Consider the following 20,827-nt stretch of genomic DNA (forward strand, 5'->3'; position numbering starts at 1 on the left):
TTCATCAATCAATAGCAGTGGTTGAAAACGCGAGTCTGGAGGCTGGAAAACTCGATTAATTTTTAAAATATTTTTTAGTTTTTTCAACGCTTATATGAAGTGTCATTGAAATATTTCTTCTATACTTTTTTAACGCTCTAATTAATTTTTTTTTTGTTTGGAAACCTGTTGAGGTAGGGGCAGAAAGTATCTCCTTTGAGAGGCGATAACGGGTTACCATATTTTATAATAAGACCAGCTTTCAGCATTAGTTTTTGAATTTCTGAATTTTTAACAGCCATCAGAATAACCGACATATTGAAGGAAATTGCAAAGCCAGAAAGGGCACTAATCTTCCACTGCTTGAAAACAGAGACAATATTGGAATTTCTGTGGCAACTTGCAAATTAAGTATAAAACATAATATTCTTCAGGAGGCCAGTAAGTCATAAAGGGAAGAAAATACCTGTGTTACGAGTACAACCAGACTAATTTGGTCGCAAATAGATAAAAAACGATCAGGAGAATTGCCTAACTTCTCAGGGGGGAATATCTCGAAAGTCGTGGCTTGTGTCAGCGGTCATTGGCTGTTAGGTGGGTACTCGTTTAGGCTAGGAATATTTTCGCATGAATACAACCGAAGTTGTAAAGTCGAAGAAGAAGCAGAAACAGTAAAATACTTCCTCTGTAATTATTAATTTTGATTATCTTATGGAACTACCCGGTGTTGCGCTAAAATTTATCCTACGCTTCATAAGAGAGTCTGACTGGTTGCATGAAAAATAAGCAGTAAGGTTCCTGTGTAACATTGTGATTCCACAACGGAGATCAAAGTCTAAGTGAATTGGCTATCTTAGCCGACTGCCACAAAAACCTAATCTAACCTATCATAATAACCATGCATAGTTTTTGAAATCGTATTAGTTTTGAATCAAAAATGTGCTCCCCCAATTCATGTTTTTCCTACGAGGTAAGCTTAATATCCACACCCACACATACATGCGTTTTTGCAAAATACAAGCATCACTTCGTGAAGGCGTTTCTGCCGCGTCAACAAAATGTCAGCGATTAATGAGTTGACAACTGCCATATGGGCGCTGATGTCAAGTGAAAAGCTGCATTAGAGAAATTCATAGTGAGATCCTGAGATTGATAGATGCATGTGCATAAGCACATATGTGTATGTATGTCTAAATCTATAAAAGCAATTGTGCTTAAATCGATATTTGACACATACATTTGAACATAGGCAGCAGGCAGTAGTGCGTGCGTTTGTACCAAAAGCGAGACGCTGTCTGTCAATAAACTTTATTAATACAACACTTGACACTTGCGCTTACAGGCACTATCGAAGGCGAACAAATACAGGCACACGCACATACATAGACACTCATGAAAGTACAGATGATTGCATTGGGATTCTTTCACACTATATTTACCAGCATTTAGTACACATACAAGTACATACTTCTATCTATGTGCAGTGTATGTGTAAGCACAGTTATGTATGCCTTGATCTTTAGTGACAGGAAATGTTACCTACATTCCCTTCTGTGGGCTCGTTAAGACAATTGCCTCGTTAGTCACGTACTTATCAAAGATTTTCAAACAGACGACAAGTCCTTGCTGGTGGCTTATTTCTTTTTTTCTTTTGTGTGGGCGGGTATGTGTGTGCATATTTTGATTGTATTTTGAAATTAATAGGCAATGAACACAAAAAATATATATATATGGATATTAATTTGTGGATATGAATATCACATAGTGAAAATAGATTTTTAAATAAAACAAAAAAAAAAAAATCCACGACGAAAGCAGAAGCCAAAGTAATTTTAGATAACTCACAAAAGTTGTTAAAAATCTTAACTCAACTGTGTTTGAAATATTTTTGGTGTTTTACTAGGGGGAAAAGTGCTTGAAATTATATCTTTCGATTTAATCTAATTACTTCCAGTATGCCGAGCGTTAAAAAGTGGCAAACAGATGCAGTGAGTGGCTTCAATAAGCATATATTGGCAGCACTCGATAGGAGGAAAAATTCCATTTCCTTGGGATGAATATTAGTAAGACCGCCCTCAAAAAATTTATTTGTAGTGGTCGTGCGCTATCAACTCCCTTTGTGTTCTCGTGTTTCCCAATATTATTTCGGACTTTAACAAAAAATTACAATAACAATTCCAATGAATGTGAACACGATGGGATTTGAAAACTTGATTAGAAAAAAAGTTGGCGGCATTCAAAATAGTAAGTTATACGAATTCTATGAAGCATAACCATACTCGCTAGTGGCAAATCCCGCTTCATAACTTTGATGTGGCCTTCACTTGCAAATTTTTCGTCAAGTGAAGTGACGAATCGAAGACGCCTTATGTTGTCTTAGAGAGGTAAGGGATGATAATAGTTAGAGGTATAATTATCGGGTGTTGGTTTAACTATATGAGAACTATCGATAACGCTAACAATGCTTTGATAGCTGTGAGAATGGTAAACTATGTTCGCATTGCAGTTCAAGAAAGTTTGGCAAATCATCATGCATCGCAGAACAACGTTTCCAAATTGTGGAAATTTATTTGAAAAAAAAAAAATGGTGTTTGCTCCCGAAGCTCATAGATCAGTGGCTGCATCCTCGGTCCTTATTTCCTTTCGAAATGTAGAATGGCTAGCACCATCGCGCCAAGCGGACTGCATTTTTGTTTCCACATCGACAACATTTGGTTCCGTGAAGACGGCGCAACTTGCCATACCTGTGGGCAAAAAGTAAGGTGAATTTGGTTGTAAAATGAAAAATCTTTATTAATTCTTGTAAATCAATTTCATCCCCTTCAAAATAGTCCCCTCTCGATGAAATACACTTATGCCAACGATTTTCCAATCCCTGAAACATGCCAAATAGTCCATTTCCGGTATAGCCATCATCACCTTCTTCGATTCAGCTTTTATCTCCTCAATCTACTCGAAACGCGTTCCCCGGATTGATCCCTTGAGTTTTGGGAATAGCCAGAAGTCACACGCAGCCAAATCAGGCGAATACGGTGGCTGCGGAACGATATGCGTGGAATTTTTGGCGAAATGGTCACGAAGAACGAGTGCAGTGTGAGACGGTGCATTATCGTGATGCAAAAACCAAGAGTTGTTGGCCCATAATTCTGATCTTTTTAGACGAATTGCTTCACGTAAACGACGCATAACGCTCAAATAATATTCCTTATTAAGAGTTTGGCCAGGTGGAAGGAATTCATAGTGCACCACACCACGAAAGACGAAAAAAACTGTCATCATGACCTTTATTTTTGAACGACTTTGACGTGCTCTTTTTGGTCTGGCCTCGCCTTTAGCACGATATTCGCTTGATTGGTCGGTTGTTTCAGGATCGTAAGCATAAATCCAAGTCTCATCTCCCGTAATGATGCATTTGAGCTTGTCCTGATAGTCTGAAAGCATTGTTTCACACACATCAACGCGACGACTGTTTTCCAAGAAATTGAGAGTTTTCGGTACCAAACGAGATTTGACTTTTCGTAGGCCCGAATGGTCTTTCAAAATGGTTTTCACAGATCCTTCTGATATTCCGATCATATCAGTAAGGTCTTTAACAGTCAACCGACGATTTTTGAGCACTAACCCCTGCACTTTATTGACGTGTTAGTCATCTGTTGACGTCGATGGTCGTCCGGAGCGCTCCAAGTCATCAACACGTTCTCGACCCTCTTTGAAGTCTTTGTACCACTTATAAACATTTTTCTGCAACATGGTCGAATCACCAAATGCCTTCTGCATGCTAAACGTTTCCGCAGCCGAAATTTCATTCCGCAAACAAAATTTGATGGCACTTCTCTGCTCAATCAAATCAGACATTGTAAAAATCGCAAAATGCACTCTTGGTCGTTTGGTAAACACAAGCGTAAATATATTACTGATAATGACATTCACATGAAAGTTGGCCCAGATGTTATTAACAGTGCTGCCAACTCATGAAAAAAATAACTAGAGGGAAATTTTAATCCCGCGAAGTTTGACAAATTAATCCACCTCACTTTCTGCCAACTGTAGTACATACAGCGCGCTTTACCTATAAAAAGTAGTCAAAAAACAGACTGATCAAAGGGACCATGTAACTCGCACATATGGAAATTTATTCCAATAATATTTTTGTTCCGTGTCAACGTTTCAAGGTCTCAAGCTCTTAAAAAATAAATTCTGCGAATAATCAATCTCGGAATTATTATAATAATTTTTTTTCGAAATAGGCGAAATTAATTGAACAAAATAAAACTCCTGTTTGATTTAAATTGGTTAAACCTAACTAAGTTAACTTTATCGTAGAAATAAAACGAAAAAAAATCACATCAGTATTTATTTTATATCTCAAAGGAATGTAATGCAATTTTATCAATTAGCGGCTCAGTTTTATGACAGTCTCAAAATGGGTTACAGTGTGCACGAATTTCACTTAAATGCAGTGAGCAACAATCAATTAGAGTAGCAAACTGGCGCCTTTACAAAAATATACAATAGTAAAAAAAATTCTCTTCTATATTCGGTTCCATTTAAACTTATTCACACAGCTAGTATGTATGTAAATATATAAAGAATGTATACATTTATTATATAAACATAAAAGCTGTGCATACGCCTGGGCGCCACAGCTTAGGTGTGTCGAGACATAATACAGAATTATGAATGATTAGTTGCGAAGAGCGCAGTGTAGAATTAGCAAAATAAGCTGCGCATGTGAATATGTGTAATGCTTATGACAACGCATGAATACCTAAATACAGTCAGAACGCATTCGATTGCCTCAGCAAGCAATTATTCAGATATTCATTACTGCAGGTAGTCATTCATTGAGCTATTTTTACGTTTTCGATTCATTTGTATATACGTACTTTTTATCGCATTCATACATACCTGCACACCTGCTCATCTACTTTCATAAAACCGCTTCTCTTCATATGCACGAAGTTGATTGGCTGCGTAAATATTTATGCCACATTTGGCTTCGCATATCTTTTGCGTATTTCCCGCATATCCTTTCACCTTTGCAGATTATTGTCGCAAACGCCAAGTGACGCTTGATTAGGCACTTAATGTGACGAGCGATGGAATAAAAAGGCGTGAAGTGGAGTGATGCGTGAAGGCAGTCGAGACGTTTTATCCTTGACTTTGTTACGCAGTTGTTATTAGGTGTGTAGGCTGTGCAGATTCGCCGCCAGTTGACACAGTTACCAGTTTACCACAAACGCACTTTCACTCAGCTGCACACGACCTGGTGAGGCATTCAGGTGTGGCTAATAGGTACTCATTTAACATTCAATCAAATGAATATTTGCATATTTATCTGTGTGTTATGCATTTGAGGAAATACATTTTTTTGCTAAGAGTTTTTAGTCACGAAAAGTTATTTCCCTTATTTTCTTAAATGAGGGTTTAAAAAATTTAGGAAATAAAAAAAAGAAATTTATCGACTTGGCTTTTGCACTGAAATTTTTCTGTGAGGTATGGAAATTATACATTGTTTTAACATGAATAATAAAATAAGTCAAAATATTTAATTTCAAATAATATTCGCGGAGATTAAATCATTAAAAGAAAAAATCATATAAAAAATAAGAATAAAATAAGTGTCTGACTTGGACTTTATATTACGAAATTTGTGAGTGCATTTATATATAAAAGTGTTTTTTAGCTGCAACAGGACGGTGCCACTTGTCACATAGCAGAAAATTTGATGGCCGAATAATCTCACGTCGCGGCGATGTCAATTGGCCTCCAAGATCATGTGATTTGACACCGTTGGACTTCTTTCTTTGGGGTATTTGAAAGAAAAGGTGTACGTCGATAAGTCAGCAACAATTTAAGAGCTAAAGGATGCGATAATTCGGCACATTAACGGCATATAACCTCAATTATGCCTCAGCGTCATCGAAAATTTGAACCGTCGGATGGAGGTGTCCGGCTGAGGCCGTGGCGTAATTGAGCCATACCAATATTATCATAACAAAGAGATATGACAATAGTTTCTTAAAAAATTGTATTTTATTTAAAAGCAACACGGGCTCTTCAAGCTTAACTTAGCTGAAGCTTAATTATTTAGAAGCTTTACAAAAATACTCCGGACGGAAATATTTTTCTATTGTATTTTATTTCTCAAACGGATAAGCGCCATGATTTAAAATAATACTATAGATGATATAGTAGAAGCGCAAAAGCTTGCATACAAATTTCTTCTTACTGTCCAAAATATTAATATAATTGAATTTGTTTAACGCTACTCCCATTGTAATAAAGAGATTTCGAATTCATGAATATGATGATTTGTCTTCAAACTTCTTGTTTATTTAATTTTCTATTATTAATCACGGATCACTTTTGACAAAATAACTCATCACATCCTCTTGGCTTATGTACTACACAATTTTTGAAATTTTCAAGATTGAATTTAGTCCTTCCTCATGTTTTCATGTTTCTTGTTTTTTTATTGCATTAGAATTCATTTCAGTTCACTTTATTTCCTTGTATTATCTCCTAAACATTCTTCTTATTTTGTTACCCTTTCTTACTTCCATTTGAATTTTCACTCATTCAATTCCTTCTTCCCTTTTATATCTTTCCAGAGCTGGCAAAAAGTGGATATCAACACAGCGATGTTTCCGCCTGATATTACGCCACTCATATTAGCCGCTCACAAAGATAATTTTGAAATTTTAAAGATATTGCTGGATCGTGGCGCCGCCGTGCCAACTCCACACGATATACGGTGCGTATGAGTAACATTTCGAATAAATATAACACAAACTAGCTGTACCCGGCGCGCGTTGCTACGCCAACAACTAAAATAAATTTAAGCAAAATAACTTTAAAGAAAAATCAGTACACAAATATTAAATTCATTCTAAACCATTTTATTGATTTTGTTTATTTCGAAGAAAAAAGTGACATAACAAAGTTTAGTTTCAATTCGATGTTTATTGAAGTGCTGTGGGATACACAATATTTCTTGTTTTTCCATCAGGTGCGTAGACGAATAAATCAGAAGGTTTTCCGACACGTGGTGCACGCCACATAGAACTACCCATGTGAGAAGCAAGGATTCTCCAAATTTAATTCCCTCACTGGTAACGATTGTCCTTGTGCTTTGTTAATAGTCATTGCGAAAGCGAGTCGCACCGGGAACTGTAAACGTTTGAATTCGAATGGCATATATGTCGGGATCATTGCATTTTCCAGACATTGCCTCGATAACATTGTTCATCATTTTCTTGACTGAGAGTCTGGTTCCGTTGCAAAGTCGTGGTGGATTTATGTTTCGAAGTAGAATGATGATTACGCCAATTTTCAATGTATGAACGAGCGGCGGCATGCCTGGCAAATCAAGCGAATTCAAGAATTCAGTTGGTAGTTGACAACCTCGTCTTGATTCTCCACAGTATCGATGGACTTATATGTTGTCGTTTCACTGGGTATTCCATGCTGAATGGTGAAGTTGATGGTTTTTGCAGATTTGTGCAATGTTTGGGAAAAGTTTTTGCACCAATTCGTCGATGCTTTGTGTGATCTTACAAAAGTTTGCTGGCAGGGTGATACATTGTGTAGATTCATCAATTTTCGTTTGCCCATTTCTAATATGCACTAATTGTTTTGCAAAATTTCCAGCCGATGCATCCCGTTGTACAAGGGGGCGCAAAAGTAACCTTGCGATGTTTTTTGGCTGTAATTTAAAAAAAATGAAAAGCTTTGATTCTTCTTCTGGATTATTTTTATTTGGTCTTTTAATTTTTTTTACATGAAGTCGAGAATATGATGTCATGTAAATGGCCGCCGCCACAGTTGATTGCCATTTGAGCCCTTTTTATGGCATTTTCCATCACTTTGGCGATAGGTCCTCACATTCTTGACGGATATTGTCTTTAAGAGCTGCAAGAGTCTGAGGCTTGTTGACATAAGCCCGCGACTTCAAAAAGCCCCACAAAAAGAAGTCTGGAGCGGTCAAATCGCGCGATCTTGCTGGCCAGTGCAAATCGCCAAAACGGGAGATTATGCGCCCGGGAAATGCATCCTTCAGCATATCGGTTGTGGCAAGTGCAGTGTGTGCCGTTGCACCGTCCTATTGGAACCACATGTTTTCCAATCCCAATTCATCAAGTTGCGGCAAAAAGAACTCGTTGATCATTGCTCTGTAGCGCTCACCATTCACAGTAACCGTTTGGGCCGCGACGTCTTCGAAGAAAAAAGGTCCGATGACTCCTCCAGCGAAAACAGCACACCATAGAGTGACTTTGATTGGGTGTAGTGGCTCTTCGTGGGTTACACGCGGATTTTCAGTGCCCCAGAAGCGTAAATTTTGCTTATTTACGTACCCGCTAAGATGGAAATGAACCTCATCACTCATGATTACTTTTGACAAAAAATCATCTTTCTCTTGGTGGTGATTAAGGATGGCTAAGCGTATGTTAGACGCGATTGGCGGTCAGCAGCTAACAGCTGATGCACCGTCTGGACCTTGTACGGAAGCATCTTCAAATCCTCTACCAAAATTCGCTGTAAAGACCGTCGACTGATACCCATTTGCGTGGCACGTCGCCTGGTCGATGTCGACGGCGCTTCCATGACATCCTCGGCTACAGCAGCAATATTCTCTGCAGAACGGCTACTCCGGGGTCTGCCACGCCTGGCAGCATCTCGTGTTGTGCCAGTCTCTTCGAGGTGAGCGGCTAAACGTCGCATTGTGTCACCAGTAGGCGTTGGACGGCGAGGAAATCTGCGACGAAATTCACGTTGTGCCAAAATCACCGACCGATTATTGGTCAAATAAATAGTCAGGCATATTCCGCGCTCTGGAGCAGTGTAGCGTAACATTGTTTATTAACGTGTATTTCGCATGTGTTTATTACACAAATGTCAAAACAGAACTGACATTAGGGGCCAATCGCAAAATTTATAGCATTTTCTGATAGGAGGATTACTTTAGCGCCACCTGTTAGTTGTACACGCATGTTAGTTTTCAAAGTCCATTTCTGTAAATGATGCCACAGTGTTTGTCGAAAATCACCAGACAATAAAATGAGTGCGCCACCGAAGATCGGTCTGTTTCCTCTCAAATCTCGCAGTCTAGGGTCAAGCGCTTCCAATGCTTTCTTGTGAGACATTATACATTCGTCCCATATGAGAATTTGACACGTTTGGAGTACTTTTCCCAAGAGTTGCCGCACTTCCAGATGATGCAATAGCCAGTGCAATATTATCTTGTGATCGTTTGCTTGCCAAAATTAGTGAAAGAAGAAAAGTCTTGCTTGTACCACCGGGCGCATCTGTGAAAAACAGTCCACCGCTTTTCTCTGTGATTGCACGCATAATTCTGTCAAACGCAATGCGTTGTTTTGGAATCAATTGCGGAAGATTTGTTCTAACGAATGTCTCCAGTTCGTCAGAATCATAGTGTGTTTCTCGTTGCAAATCACGGAGTTACATCTATGAACATGTCATATTCGTTTCCTCTGTGTAAAAATACACGGTCATACTGATTTTCATGACAATCGGTTGAACGGGGCAGAAGTTGCTACTCGGCAGCGGCACCTGGTGGAGAGTGGCATCAAGGAGCATATTCTACAAACCTTCTCCGTGGAAAAGTACATATATATACTAATTTTTATAACAATCGGTCCAGTAGTTTTGGAGTTCATCGATGACATACAGACAAACATTTATTTTTATATATGAGATTCATACAAATGGGGCAGTTCACCAATAGGGAATGGCCTAGCCTCAAGGCCTTAGCGGGTTACCATAAGATGAGATGAGAGGTAAAAATTTCGGAATTTTTTCGCAAGTTCTTCTTAGTAAAACATATTTCACGATAAAAGAATTACGGGAATAGTCGCTTCCGCCCGGCCCGCGAGGGCTTATTCCATTGCCTAGGAATTGAAAATTAGAAGTATTGTTTTCAGATTTTTTAAAATAATCATTATAAGTAAGATGAACGTGGTTAATTCCACTTTGCTCATTTGCAACAATGAGTCCAATTTATGTACAAATGTAGTAGCGTATAGAGTGTTGCAAGTAAGGCAAGTTATCGTGGAAATTCCAAAGTCAAACAGACAAGAATTTTTCTATTGCGTAATCTGATAGCTCATTTTTGCAGGTGTTTCACTCAAGTGTCAGCCCCAAAGCTTTCACATAAACACCTTAAGAATTTATAGAATTATAATTTGTTTCTTCTATTGTAACTTTTGGGGTTTCTCTAAAACTTTCCGAAGGTTAATATTTGTTCGACCAACTAAGTTCTAGCAATAGAATTGATACCCTAATGGCTTACTGTTTTCAATTTCTCAACGCTGAACAACTTTTAGCTTTAAATTTAACTCATTTATTTCTTGAATAGTCTTCGTTTAAATTTATATATTAATTTGTATTAATCTCTCCATTTCTCCAGTTGCGGTTGTGATGAATGCGTGCGTCAGTCTAACGAGGACTCCTTACGTCATTCACTGTCACGCGTTAATATTTATAAGGCTCTGGCGAGTCCTTCGCTGATTTGCCTCACCTCGAATGATCCAATACTCACGGCGTTCCAGCTGTCATGGGAGCTACGTAATTTGGCCTTTACAGAGCAGGTGAGATAAAGTTGACGAAATACTTCTAAGGCTTAAACATTATTTAAATTATGTATCTACATTACTAAATAATCAGTCTTAAATAAGCCTGCATAACTACATAAGTAAAGTATTCAGAAAAACGCAAAGTATGTCATATAGGATATTTAGACTTCTTCTTTTATCATTTTACTTAATCTATTTTATGCCCAATGGACTCAGCCATGCTTTTATTATTTTCAATCAATTTTTTCTAAGAATTTTTTAAATTTTGCACTAAAATCGATTGGTATTTGAAAGCAACTAACTTTATAATATTTCATGCATATACAATATTATTTCATTTTTTTTAGGAATGCAAAGCTGAGTATATGGAGCTGCGTCGCCAGTGCCAAAAATTTGCTGTCAATCTGCTAGATCAAACGCGTACCTCCAATGAACTGGCTATTATACTCAACTACGATCCAGAGCTATCCACTTATGAGCCAGGTGATCGCATGAGCCTGTCACGCCTTGAACAGGCTATTGAATATAAGCAAAAGAAGGTGAGTTGCAAGTGACTTCAGAGCGATCTCATGTGAAGTGATGCAAGTATTTTGGACATTGACGCCAATTCTTGTAAAAATTGGTTTATTTGTAGGCTGGAGTATATTAACTATGAAAAGTGCTGAAACAATTTCAAAAGCAATAGAATAATTTTGAGAGTTATTTAATATCGAAAAGTTTAGCACAGATTTTTGAAATTATATACCTTTGGTTTTTTCAACATTTTCACATTTATTATTTAATTTTTTCTGAATTTTTAAGGATACAATTTTTTATTTTTTAATATTTGTTTTTTATTAGATATGGTTTTTAAATATTTTTCGAGAAAAAATTATGTTTTTTTGTAATATTTTAAAACATCTAAAATTTTTCATTTTTGGTGTTTTTTTGTAATTTTTGTCAAACCGTTGGATTTTTGTTTTAATTTTTCAAAAGACTACATTTTTTTTATTATTGTTTTTTATTTACTTTTATTTAGATATATTTAATTAAATTTATTTTATTTAATTTTCTTAGTAGAATTCCTCTAACTCTGCGAATAATATTCAAATCAGTACAGCAAACCAATGAAAAATCTGATCAAAATACTGCGCGCAAAGCGAAGCGCTAGCATCCGTAGTTGTTTGTTCATATATTGCGCCCATTTTCTAATCAATCGAAGCGTCACTGCGCACATTAATAAGTTAAATTTTCGTTTATTGGCTGTACGTATTTGAATATTACTTAAGAAAAAACAGTCGGTTTTGCAAAACCAAATATTGAAATACGAGTAGTTTTAGTAAATATTTGCACGATAATATTTATATTTTCACTACTTCTTTTCTCTCTCCCTCTCTCTGTATCATTTCAGTTTGTTGCCCACTCGAACATCCAGCAATTACTCTCCGCCATTTGGTATGATGGTTTGCCTGGTTTTAGGCGCAAAAGTTTATTCGAGAAATTCTGGTGTATCATACAAGTGGCTGTACTATTTCCGGTCTATTGCATGATTTACATGTTCGCACCGAATTGCCGAACCGGCATCCTGATGCGTAAACCGTTTATGAAATTTCTCATACACGCCTCATCCTATTTGTTCTTCCTGTGTAAGTAGCCTACCAGTGCCATTGTAATGAGTGAAGGAATGTGCTAGGTGTAAGCATGTGTGTGTGTAGCTACACACGTGAATATAGACGTAGGTGCTTGTAGGTGTATTAGTGTGTGCAATTATTCGAAATCAGGAGCATGTGTGTGTGTTTATGGTGGACATAAAGTGATACATACAACCAACTTTGTTGAGTGAGCCTTACGTCCCTCTACACACTTGCTGATTGTGCAGTTTCTGGTTAATCACTTCAAGCGCTTTACGAATTCATATGCAATTCTCAGTGCCTACTCGTATGCCTCCATATGTATGTGTTGTGTGGTATTAGCTGAGGATTGTTAAACTAACTACTGTTGCTTTGTAGTTTCCTTTGTTTGAGTGGCTCTAAAAGCAGCAGTATCCAGTTAAGCTCTTACTGTAGTTGTGTTAGTTGAGATACTCTGGCCATCTAACAATTTCTGGTTAATAAAAGGAAACATAACGTAATCTCTCTGATCTATGCGGCCTGCCTACCTAAAAAGTGACTGCTGATCGGATGCAGGAATGAAGGGATGTGATATCTAGGAACAGTTTGAGTGTAGCGATGAGGATTAGAAGAAAATTTCAATTCAGATTTTTTAAATAAGGATTTGAAACAAATTTGCGAAAGATGCCCAACACATGACTCACATGTGGCGCAAAACACGTGAAGTGTACTTTCCTAAAAACTTCATTACCCTAATTTTGATGAAATTTTTTGAGCTTGAATATAAAGCAGCATAAATTTACAAAATGGGGAGGAAATATTGAGCTATTGACAATATTTTTTAAATATGTTTTTTTTTTTAGTTTTATTATCGTTAAAAAAAAAAGAAGATTGGGGAGTATTAAAAAATTAAAATTGTAAAAATTTAAGAAAAATTAAAAATAAAAAAAGGTAAAAAAAAGAAAGAAATTGGAACAATTTTTTGGTAGATATTTTTTGTTTTGATTCTTAAATTTTTTTTTAATTTATAGTTATTTGAAATATGTATTAAAATATTAAAAAAAATGTAATTTTTTCGACGTTTTTTAATATTTCTTTTGTTCTTTTTTATTAAAGTTTTAATATCGTTTAAAAAAATTCAAAGCTTGGGGATTAATAAAAAATAAAAATTGTAGAAATTAGAGAAAAATTAAAAAGAAAAATATTAGAAAAACATTAATAATGTTTAGGAAAAAAATTGTATTAATTAAAAAATAATAATTTAGTTTTTTTAGAAAACAACAATTTCGATCAGCAAAATAAATGTTTTCTGTAGAACTTTTATCATCATTACAGCTAAAGAAACTAAAGAAATTGGAACAATTTTTTCTCGTAGAAATTTCTTTTTTTGATTAAAAAGAAAAATATTTTTTATCGACATTTCGACAATATTTTTTATATTTTTTTATTCTTTTAATATCATTTAAAAAAATTTAAGGTTGAGGGTTATTAAAAATAAAAATTGTAGAAATTTGAGAAAATTAAAAAGAAAATTAGTATTAACTAAAACAAAAATAGTTTGGATCAAAAAAATAGAACTTCTATAGAACTTTTAACATCATTACATTCATTTTTTGGTAGAAAATTTATTTTTTACTCTATAAATTTTTTAATTTTTTAAAATGCCTATGTATTAAAATGTTATATTAAAAAAAATATTTTTTTCCACATTTCGACAATAGTTTTTATATTTTTTTACTCTTTTAATATCGTTTAAAAAAATTCAATTATTGAGTATTATTAACAAATAAAAATTGTAGAAATTTGAAAAAAAAATAATAAGATTTAATTAAAAAAAAATTTTGGTTTTAAAGATGCGTTAAAATACTGTTGAAAATATGAGTATTAATTTTGTTCTTAGAACGAAATTTGTTGTTAATTAAAAAAAAAAAATAATTTCTATCAACAAAATAAGTGTTTCCTAAAGAACTTTTACATCATTACAGCTACAAAAAAAAGAGAAAAATTGGAGCAATTTTATTTGGTAGACATTTTTTCTTGTGATTCTTAGACATTTTTAATTTTTTAAGATATGTATACCAAAATCGAAGTGATGTTTTTAGGAGGGTACATTAGACTTTTTTGCCTCGTACTGCTACCCATGTGGGGTATCTCATGTCAAGTGAATAGGAGGACAAAGAGTATTCTGGAATTCCTTCATACTCTGACTAGCGACACCTCTACTAAATTGAAATTAAATTATATTTTTATTAAAATTTTACATCTGTTTTACTAAATATGTGTTTTCATATGAACCGAGCCTCATAAAAAAGCATCTCGTGTCACTCTAAGTGTGGGATATATAATATTATATACTTATTAATACTAATCTACTCATGTATTTCCTTAATACTAGAAAGATGTCAGAACTCAAATGACCGCAACTTCATAGTTTCACATTTATAATGGCATTTTAAAATAAATTTACGCTATTCAAAATTCCAATGCTGTTTTCTATGTAGTATCAGCCACTATTTAAAATAATCAATTAGACGAGATAAAGCATTTTTAGCAAACTCTGTATTGCAACTTATAAATTTCTATCTATGAGCAACTTTAATTTATGAAAATATATTCTTTTTACTTCATTTCTACGCACTTAAATATATGACACTTGCTTCCTCTTCCCAACCAATACAAAGTTTCTTGTTGGCCAGTCTGCCTTGATGCAAGTAACAACATTTTAACCAACGTACATTCCATCAATCTTCATATATATACACAAAATTCTTTAGTGCTTCCTCTCTATCAGTGGCCATCATTTTTGGAAGATTTTCTGATTTTCTAAAGACTTAAGTACAACAATCTTTCCAGCCCATTAAATTTTCTGCTAATGGCATATTTGCTACTAGTCATTTTTGCTAATAGTTTGAGTCTCTTATGAGCATATAAAATAAATATTTCCCTGCAGTGGTTATTAGCACTTGTCTGCCCAAATCTGATTTGCTGTTGTCATGTCAAATTTCGATAGTTAGGCAGAAGAGTGACACGCAAGTGTAAGGAAAACGAAGGCTTAGTTTGGTGCAAAATTTTTAGGTAAATTTTTCGGTTTGTCATGGTAGCGAAAAAAAAATGTTTATTTCATCAAAAGTAGTAGATACGAGTACAAACTTCTGAGTAATTGAGGTATTAGAAAGTTAATTCTGGCTGCGGTTATTTTTTAGATTTTTTTAGTAATGAAATTTTAGGGACTGAGAATTGGGCAGGAGGATAGGTCAGGTTAGGTTTTTGCTGTTGTCCCTAAAGGACGCTCATAGCCTTTTGTGAATCGCATGAAGGCTTGTCCTTAACTCTCCTGATGCGAATGTGAATCTTCTAAAACCAAAGTTCTTAAACTTCAGAGGGTATCTGCTTCTCACAGTGCTAATATCTTCCGATTCTTTAAAAAATTGCCTACCTAAAGAATCTAAGTCTGGTTTAAGCAGGAAAGTGGCACCGAAAGTGCAAGGCCAATTCCTCTTTTCATTTAGTTTCTGTAGAAGATATGTGACTGCGCGCCTGCCGCGTAAGATCAACTCCTTTGTTCATTCTCTCTGTTGGCAGAGAATGAATTCGAATAGAATTTTTCAAACATTTACAAACCCATCCATGAACATTATCCAATCAAGTAAAACAGACAGCGGCAATAATACTTGTGTGGTTGAAGTAAATACCCATGGGAATGTGGCAGCAATCGCTGAAGCAGAATCAGCATTCAGCGAACATAGCAACAGCAGCGGCTAAAGCAAAGCGAAATAAAAATTACACTGGAAATGATAAAAATGTGTAGCTCAAAACTGTCAGCTTGGAACAGCTAAGAGAGCACACAGACTGAAAACATTGGTCAAGTAGAGTCGGAAAAGAAGAAAAAAAGAATTCTACTCGTATTTATAGACTTACGTTGCATTTGTGCTCGAAAGTGTGTGCGTGTGTGGGTGTGGGAGTACATGAAGTGCCTTGACTGTGACGGCTACAAGCACTTGACAGCCGCAACAAATAACTACTTATCAAAGCCATGCCACGTTGGCAGCATAAAAAGATTTTCTGCAATATTTTTCAATTTCTAAATTTACTTTCTTGCAGCTTTGTCATTTTGGCGGCACTTATTCAATATATTTATCTCTGTTTCTTTATTCTATTGTATATTTTCTGCTGACTGTGGCACTTTGGCCGCATGCTTTAAACGCTGTCCTTGAATCTTACCATATCGCATGCATTTCTCTCTTCCCTCGCCTTCCTCCCTTCCTTTTGCCATACACCCTTTGGCAAACAGTTATACTAATCCTGGTCTCGCAACGTGCCGACGACGATGTTATAAATCTTTTCGGCACCGAGCGCATGCGGAAAGCGTTGGCCGAGGAACAGCTGCGTCAGCGTGGCAAGGGACCGACTAAGTTGGAGTTGCTTGTGGTCTTCTATGTGTTCGGCTTTATGTGGGAGGAGGTGCAGGAGATATTTACGGTGGGCATGAGGAGTTATTTGCGGAATATGTGGAATTTTATTGATTTTCTGCGCAACAGTTTGTACGTGAGCGTCATGTGTCTGAGGTAAGTGGAAATTAAGTTTGAAGAAGACGGAAATTCTGTAGAAATTTGCTGAAAGACTGATGCAGTCCAAAAGTGGTTAAGGAAAAAATTGTTATAGGTACATTAAATGTTTGTGAAAGAACTGAATTTATAAAAAATATGAAATAGCATTTGTTAAAGATTTAATACTCAACTTGCATTGTTTGCCAAATTTAGTATTTAATAACAAAAATAGTTTAAGTAATAAAAATAAAACGACTGTCCGAAAAATATACTCCGAAAATTTCTACTCCCAAATTTGCTTCTGTAAGGTGACTTAATCCAAAAAAAACTTTAAATTTATTACAAAGTTACACACTTCCATAATCTATGCCATTTGTTTTCCAAGGCGTAGTATTATTTTCTAAAAGAGAAAAAGCGTTATTTTTAAAGGTTTTCCGAAAAAAGTTTTCCGAAAAATTTTACTCCGAAAGCTTTTACTCCGAATATTTTTGCTTTAAAACGATGTCTAAAAAATGCTTAAGCTCGTTAAAGACATACTTAAAAAGCGCTCTGAAAGTTTTAACTCTACGAGGATTTTCAAAATGGCGGAAAGATGAGTATTCGGAAAAATTACACTTAAAAACTTTACCTTTGGAAATACTAATTATTTAAGATTGAGAGAGATGAGGATCCGAAAAATGTCTCCCAAAACTTGAACATCGAAATTTTTCCTCTAAAATGTATCTACTCTGGAACAATTTAACATTTTTTAAGAACGGTATTGCAGACTAAAAAAGTTGTACTAGCAGTTTTGTATAGTGTATTAAAACCTTTTAAATATTCTTTAATCAAAAACTTGGAAACATGGGCATCCGAAAAATGACACCGAAAAAATTAACAAAAACAAAAACACTCCGAAAATATTACTCCGAAAAAACATTACTCCGAAAATTATTACTCCGAAAATATTACTCCAAAATCATTTATGTAAAATTGCTATATGCTTAGATAATGTACTAAAAAAAATAAGTATATAATTTTTTATAATGTACATCAATAGCTAGATAAGATAGCTAAGTTTAATAGCTGAGGTGCGCAACGTGCGTTCTCTCAAATAAAAAAATTCGAAATTCTTAATAACTGCGCAAAACGTGTATATTATTTTTCGAAAATCTTTGTACAAATTAAAGCCTTCTGAAAAATTCGCTTCTTCAACACTTAATTATTTCAAAATGATTTCTTAATACATTTTTAATATCTACTTAAAAAAGAAAATACTCACACTCTCCTTACACTCCCCACAGAATTATCGCCTACATTCAGCAAACCAGTGAAATCGCCCACGATCCGAAAATGGCATTTGTGCCACGCGAGAAATGGGACGACTACGATCCGCAACTAATCGCCGAAGGATTGCTTGCTGCAGCGAATGTTTTCTCAGCACTCAAATTGGTGCATCTATTCTCGATCAATCCACATTTGGGACCACTTCAGATCTCGCTCGGACGTATGGTTATTGACATTGTAAAGTTCTTCTTCATCTACTCGCTAGTATTATTTGCCTTCGCTTGTGGCTTGAATCAATTGCTTTGGTATTTTGCCGATTTGGAGAAGAGCAAATGCTACAGCCTGCCCGACGGTGCAGCGGACTGGGCTGGTAATGGCGATTCATGCATGAAATGGCGACGCTTCGGAAAGTGAGTATGAGCGGGTGTATGTGAGGTTGGAGAGTTCAACGGGTCGTCGGGGTAAATCCGGAAAACATTTAAGCAGATCTGGAGTAGTGGCATTAGGCCAATGTAGATAATAGGGACATAAATTTAGGGTGTTGTTTTCGGAAGGGCAGCAGACGTGATGGAAGGTGCTGGTGCAAGGCTGAGTCCAAAGCAGGGCAGAACAGCTGCAATGTTGAAATCGTTTAATGTCGTTCAGCAGTGTTAATGACGTCGCGTTTTCTTACTTGTTCGAGCAGGGTCTCCGGACTTCCTAAGGGCATGTGCTGGAGACAGTTCTTAGAGCTAAATGGAGCTCGCGTCCGCTGGAAGGAACATCTGTCGGAGTAGAAGCAATGGTGGACGCAATTTTTATATCTCTAAGGTGCTCTTGAAGACCACCGTCTTTGAAATGATGGTCACAATGAACAGAGAAGAGTTAGTTCGTTGTTGTTGTAACAGCATAATTCATCTCGCATGAATGTTTGGTGAATGGAACTGAATTACCAATTTTTGGCTGGATATAAATTTGGATCGTATCACCGACTGAATTAGGTCTCGGCTCTAGCTGGAGCAGGTTATTGCAGTTGATGGGGCTTACAGTAACTAATTTTCAGCTGCAGATGCGTGTAAACAGAAGAGCTTTCGAGTAGGTATACTTTAAGTACAATATTCCGTTTTTACTTCGCCGGCCCGCTATGTGTGACACAACTTTACAACCCCCACATCATTGAAGCGGTACGTTAGCCCCCCATGTGGTTTTCCCAGCCATTCCATGCCATCCCTTTCATCACTTTCTTCAATATTATTCAATACAGTACAGATTGAAACTCGTATATTTTCCTCGTCATCACCTCCATCTATGAATAATCTTTCATTTGCTCGCCATCATATCCGCCTCCGTTTCGTCCCAATTATTCTTTACCCATTCACCGCACACATTCCTTTCAATATTTCATTTCAAATGTATTCTTTTTTCTTGTTCCAGCCTTTTCGAGTCATCGCAATCACTCTTCTGGGCCAGTTTCGGCATGGTTGGTCTTTCCGATTTCGAGCTGACGGGCATTAAGTCATATACTCGCTTCTGGGGCTTGCTGATGTTCGGCTCGTACAGTGTCATCAATGTGATTGTACTGCTGAATCTACTCATAGCCATGATGTCCAATTCATACGCAATGATTGATGTAAGTTGGAATTGTTTAAATGAATGAAAGAATGAAGTCACGAGATAGCGAGGAAGGAAAAGACAAGCGCACTGACAAACGACAGGACAGAACGAAAAGTCAAGTAGACTTTGAGCAGCATAAAATATGCGCGATTGCAGAGTTTGTGAAGTCTGGATGAAAGTGGGTTGGTATTAAAGACTGAATGGGCGCAAACTGTTGAGTTGTTATGTCAGCAACTCAGCAGTTCAGCAAGTCATCTTGCATGCAATTCCATGAAATTTCATACCACCCCGTTCAATGTCCGCCGACATCATTTTGTCATCACTGAACGGTTGACATAAAAGAAGACAAACAGACAAGAAAGGGGTGTTGGCGGCGTTACACAAAAAGAATGCGCTGATTATCCATTCCAAATGGAATAAGCTACTGCCGCCCAACACAACCGTGTAGGACGTGTTCGACGCATAGCGTACGCGGCCAATTGTCATAGACCGTCTGGTCGGTTGTCACGTACGCGCAATGAAAGCAAACGAACGATGCAGCGGCGCGTTGACCAAAAATAAATAAATTTATTTTTGCCAAACACACACACAAACAGCTTTGTGGTTAATGCGTGATTTATGCACACAGCTTAATAAGAAAAAATTTGTAGGTGCTTCACACCCTCATTCATTCCCTTATATCCGGCTATATCAAATACTTGACGCGCTTCTTCATTTCTTTCCACAGGAGCATTCCGACACGGAGTGGAAATTTGCACGCACTAAACTCTGGATGAGCTATTTTGAGGATAGTGCCACTCTTCCGCCACCCTTCAATATTATGCCCTCGGCTAAGTGGCTAATCAGGGTATTCCGCAAGTCGAGCAAGGAAATCGATAAGAAACGTTCGAAGGTGGAGTTAATTACCCATTGAATGAGTTGGCTTGCTAATTTGTTGGTATTTATTACTTTTTTCTCATTTTTAATATTTTCTTTTTCCATACCGTAGAAGCGACAGATCAAGGATCAGCAGAATGCCTATGATAATATAATGCGTTCATTGGTTTGGCGTTTCATTTCCGCAGAGCATCGCAAATTTGAAGAGAATCCTGTCACAGAGGATGACATTAACGAATTGAAATGTGAGATATCAACGATGCGCTATGAAATATTGGATGTGTTCCAGAATAGTGGAATGGATTGCTCGGGTGCGAGTAAGCCAGAGAAACGTGAGTATGTGGCAGGGCATTGCGGGAGTTTAAATGTAGATGGGTTTTCA

The 20,827-nt window shown here is 36.4% G+C and overlaps 1 protein-coding gene across 4 annotated transcripts in view; it reads left to right on the plus strand.

The window, feature by feature from the left end:
• The window catches only part of LOC128868600 (transient-receptor-potential-like protein), a 61,280-nt gene that overhangs the window by 37,058 nt on the left and 3,395 nt on the right, over positions 1 to 20,827 (plus strand). For all 4 annotated transcript variants that reach the window (XM_054110876.1, XM_054110877.1, XM_054110878.1 and 1 more), the window contains 9 exons: positions 6,594 to 6,736; positions 10,409 to 10,589; positions 10,922 to 11,113; positions 11,965 to 12,199; positions 16,455 to 16,728; positions 17,994 to 18,386; positions 19,390 to 19,585; positions 20,297 to 20,461; positions 20,558 to 20,777. In XM_054110876.1, the coding sequence (XP_053966851.1) occupies positions 6,594 to 6,736; positions 10,409 to 10,589; positions 10,922 to 11,113; positions 11,965 to 12,199; positions 16,455 to 16,728; positions 17,994 to 18,386; positions 19,390 to 19,585; positions 20,297 to 20,461; positions 20,558 to 20,777 (1,999 nt within the window). The remainder of the gene's footprint in view (positions 1 to 6,593; positions 6,737 to 10,408; positions 10,590 to 10,921; positions 11,114 to 11,964; positions 12,200 to 16,454; positions 16,729 to 17,993; positions 18,387 to 19,389; positions 19,586 to 20,296; positions 20,462 to 20,557; positions 20,778 to 20,827) is intronic.

This window comes from Anastrepha ludens, chromosome 6 (assembly GCF_028408465.1).
Source record: "Anastrepha ludens isolate Willacy chromosome 6, idAnaLude1.1, whole genome shotgun sequence".
NCBI lineage: Eukaryota > Metazoa > Arthropoda > Insecta > Diptera > Tephritidae > Anastrepha > Anastrepha ludens.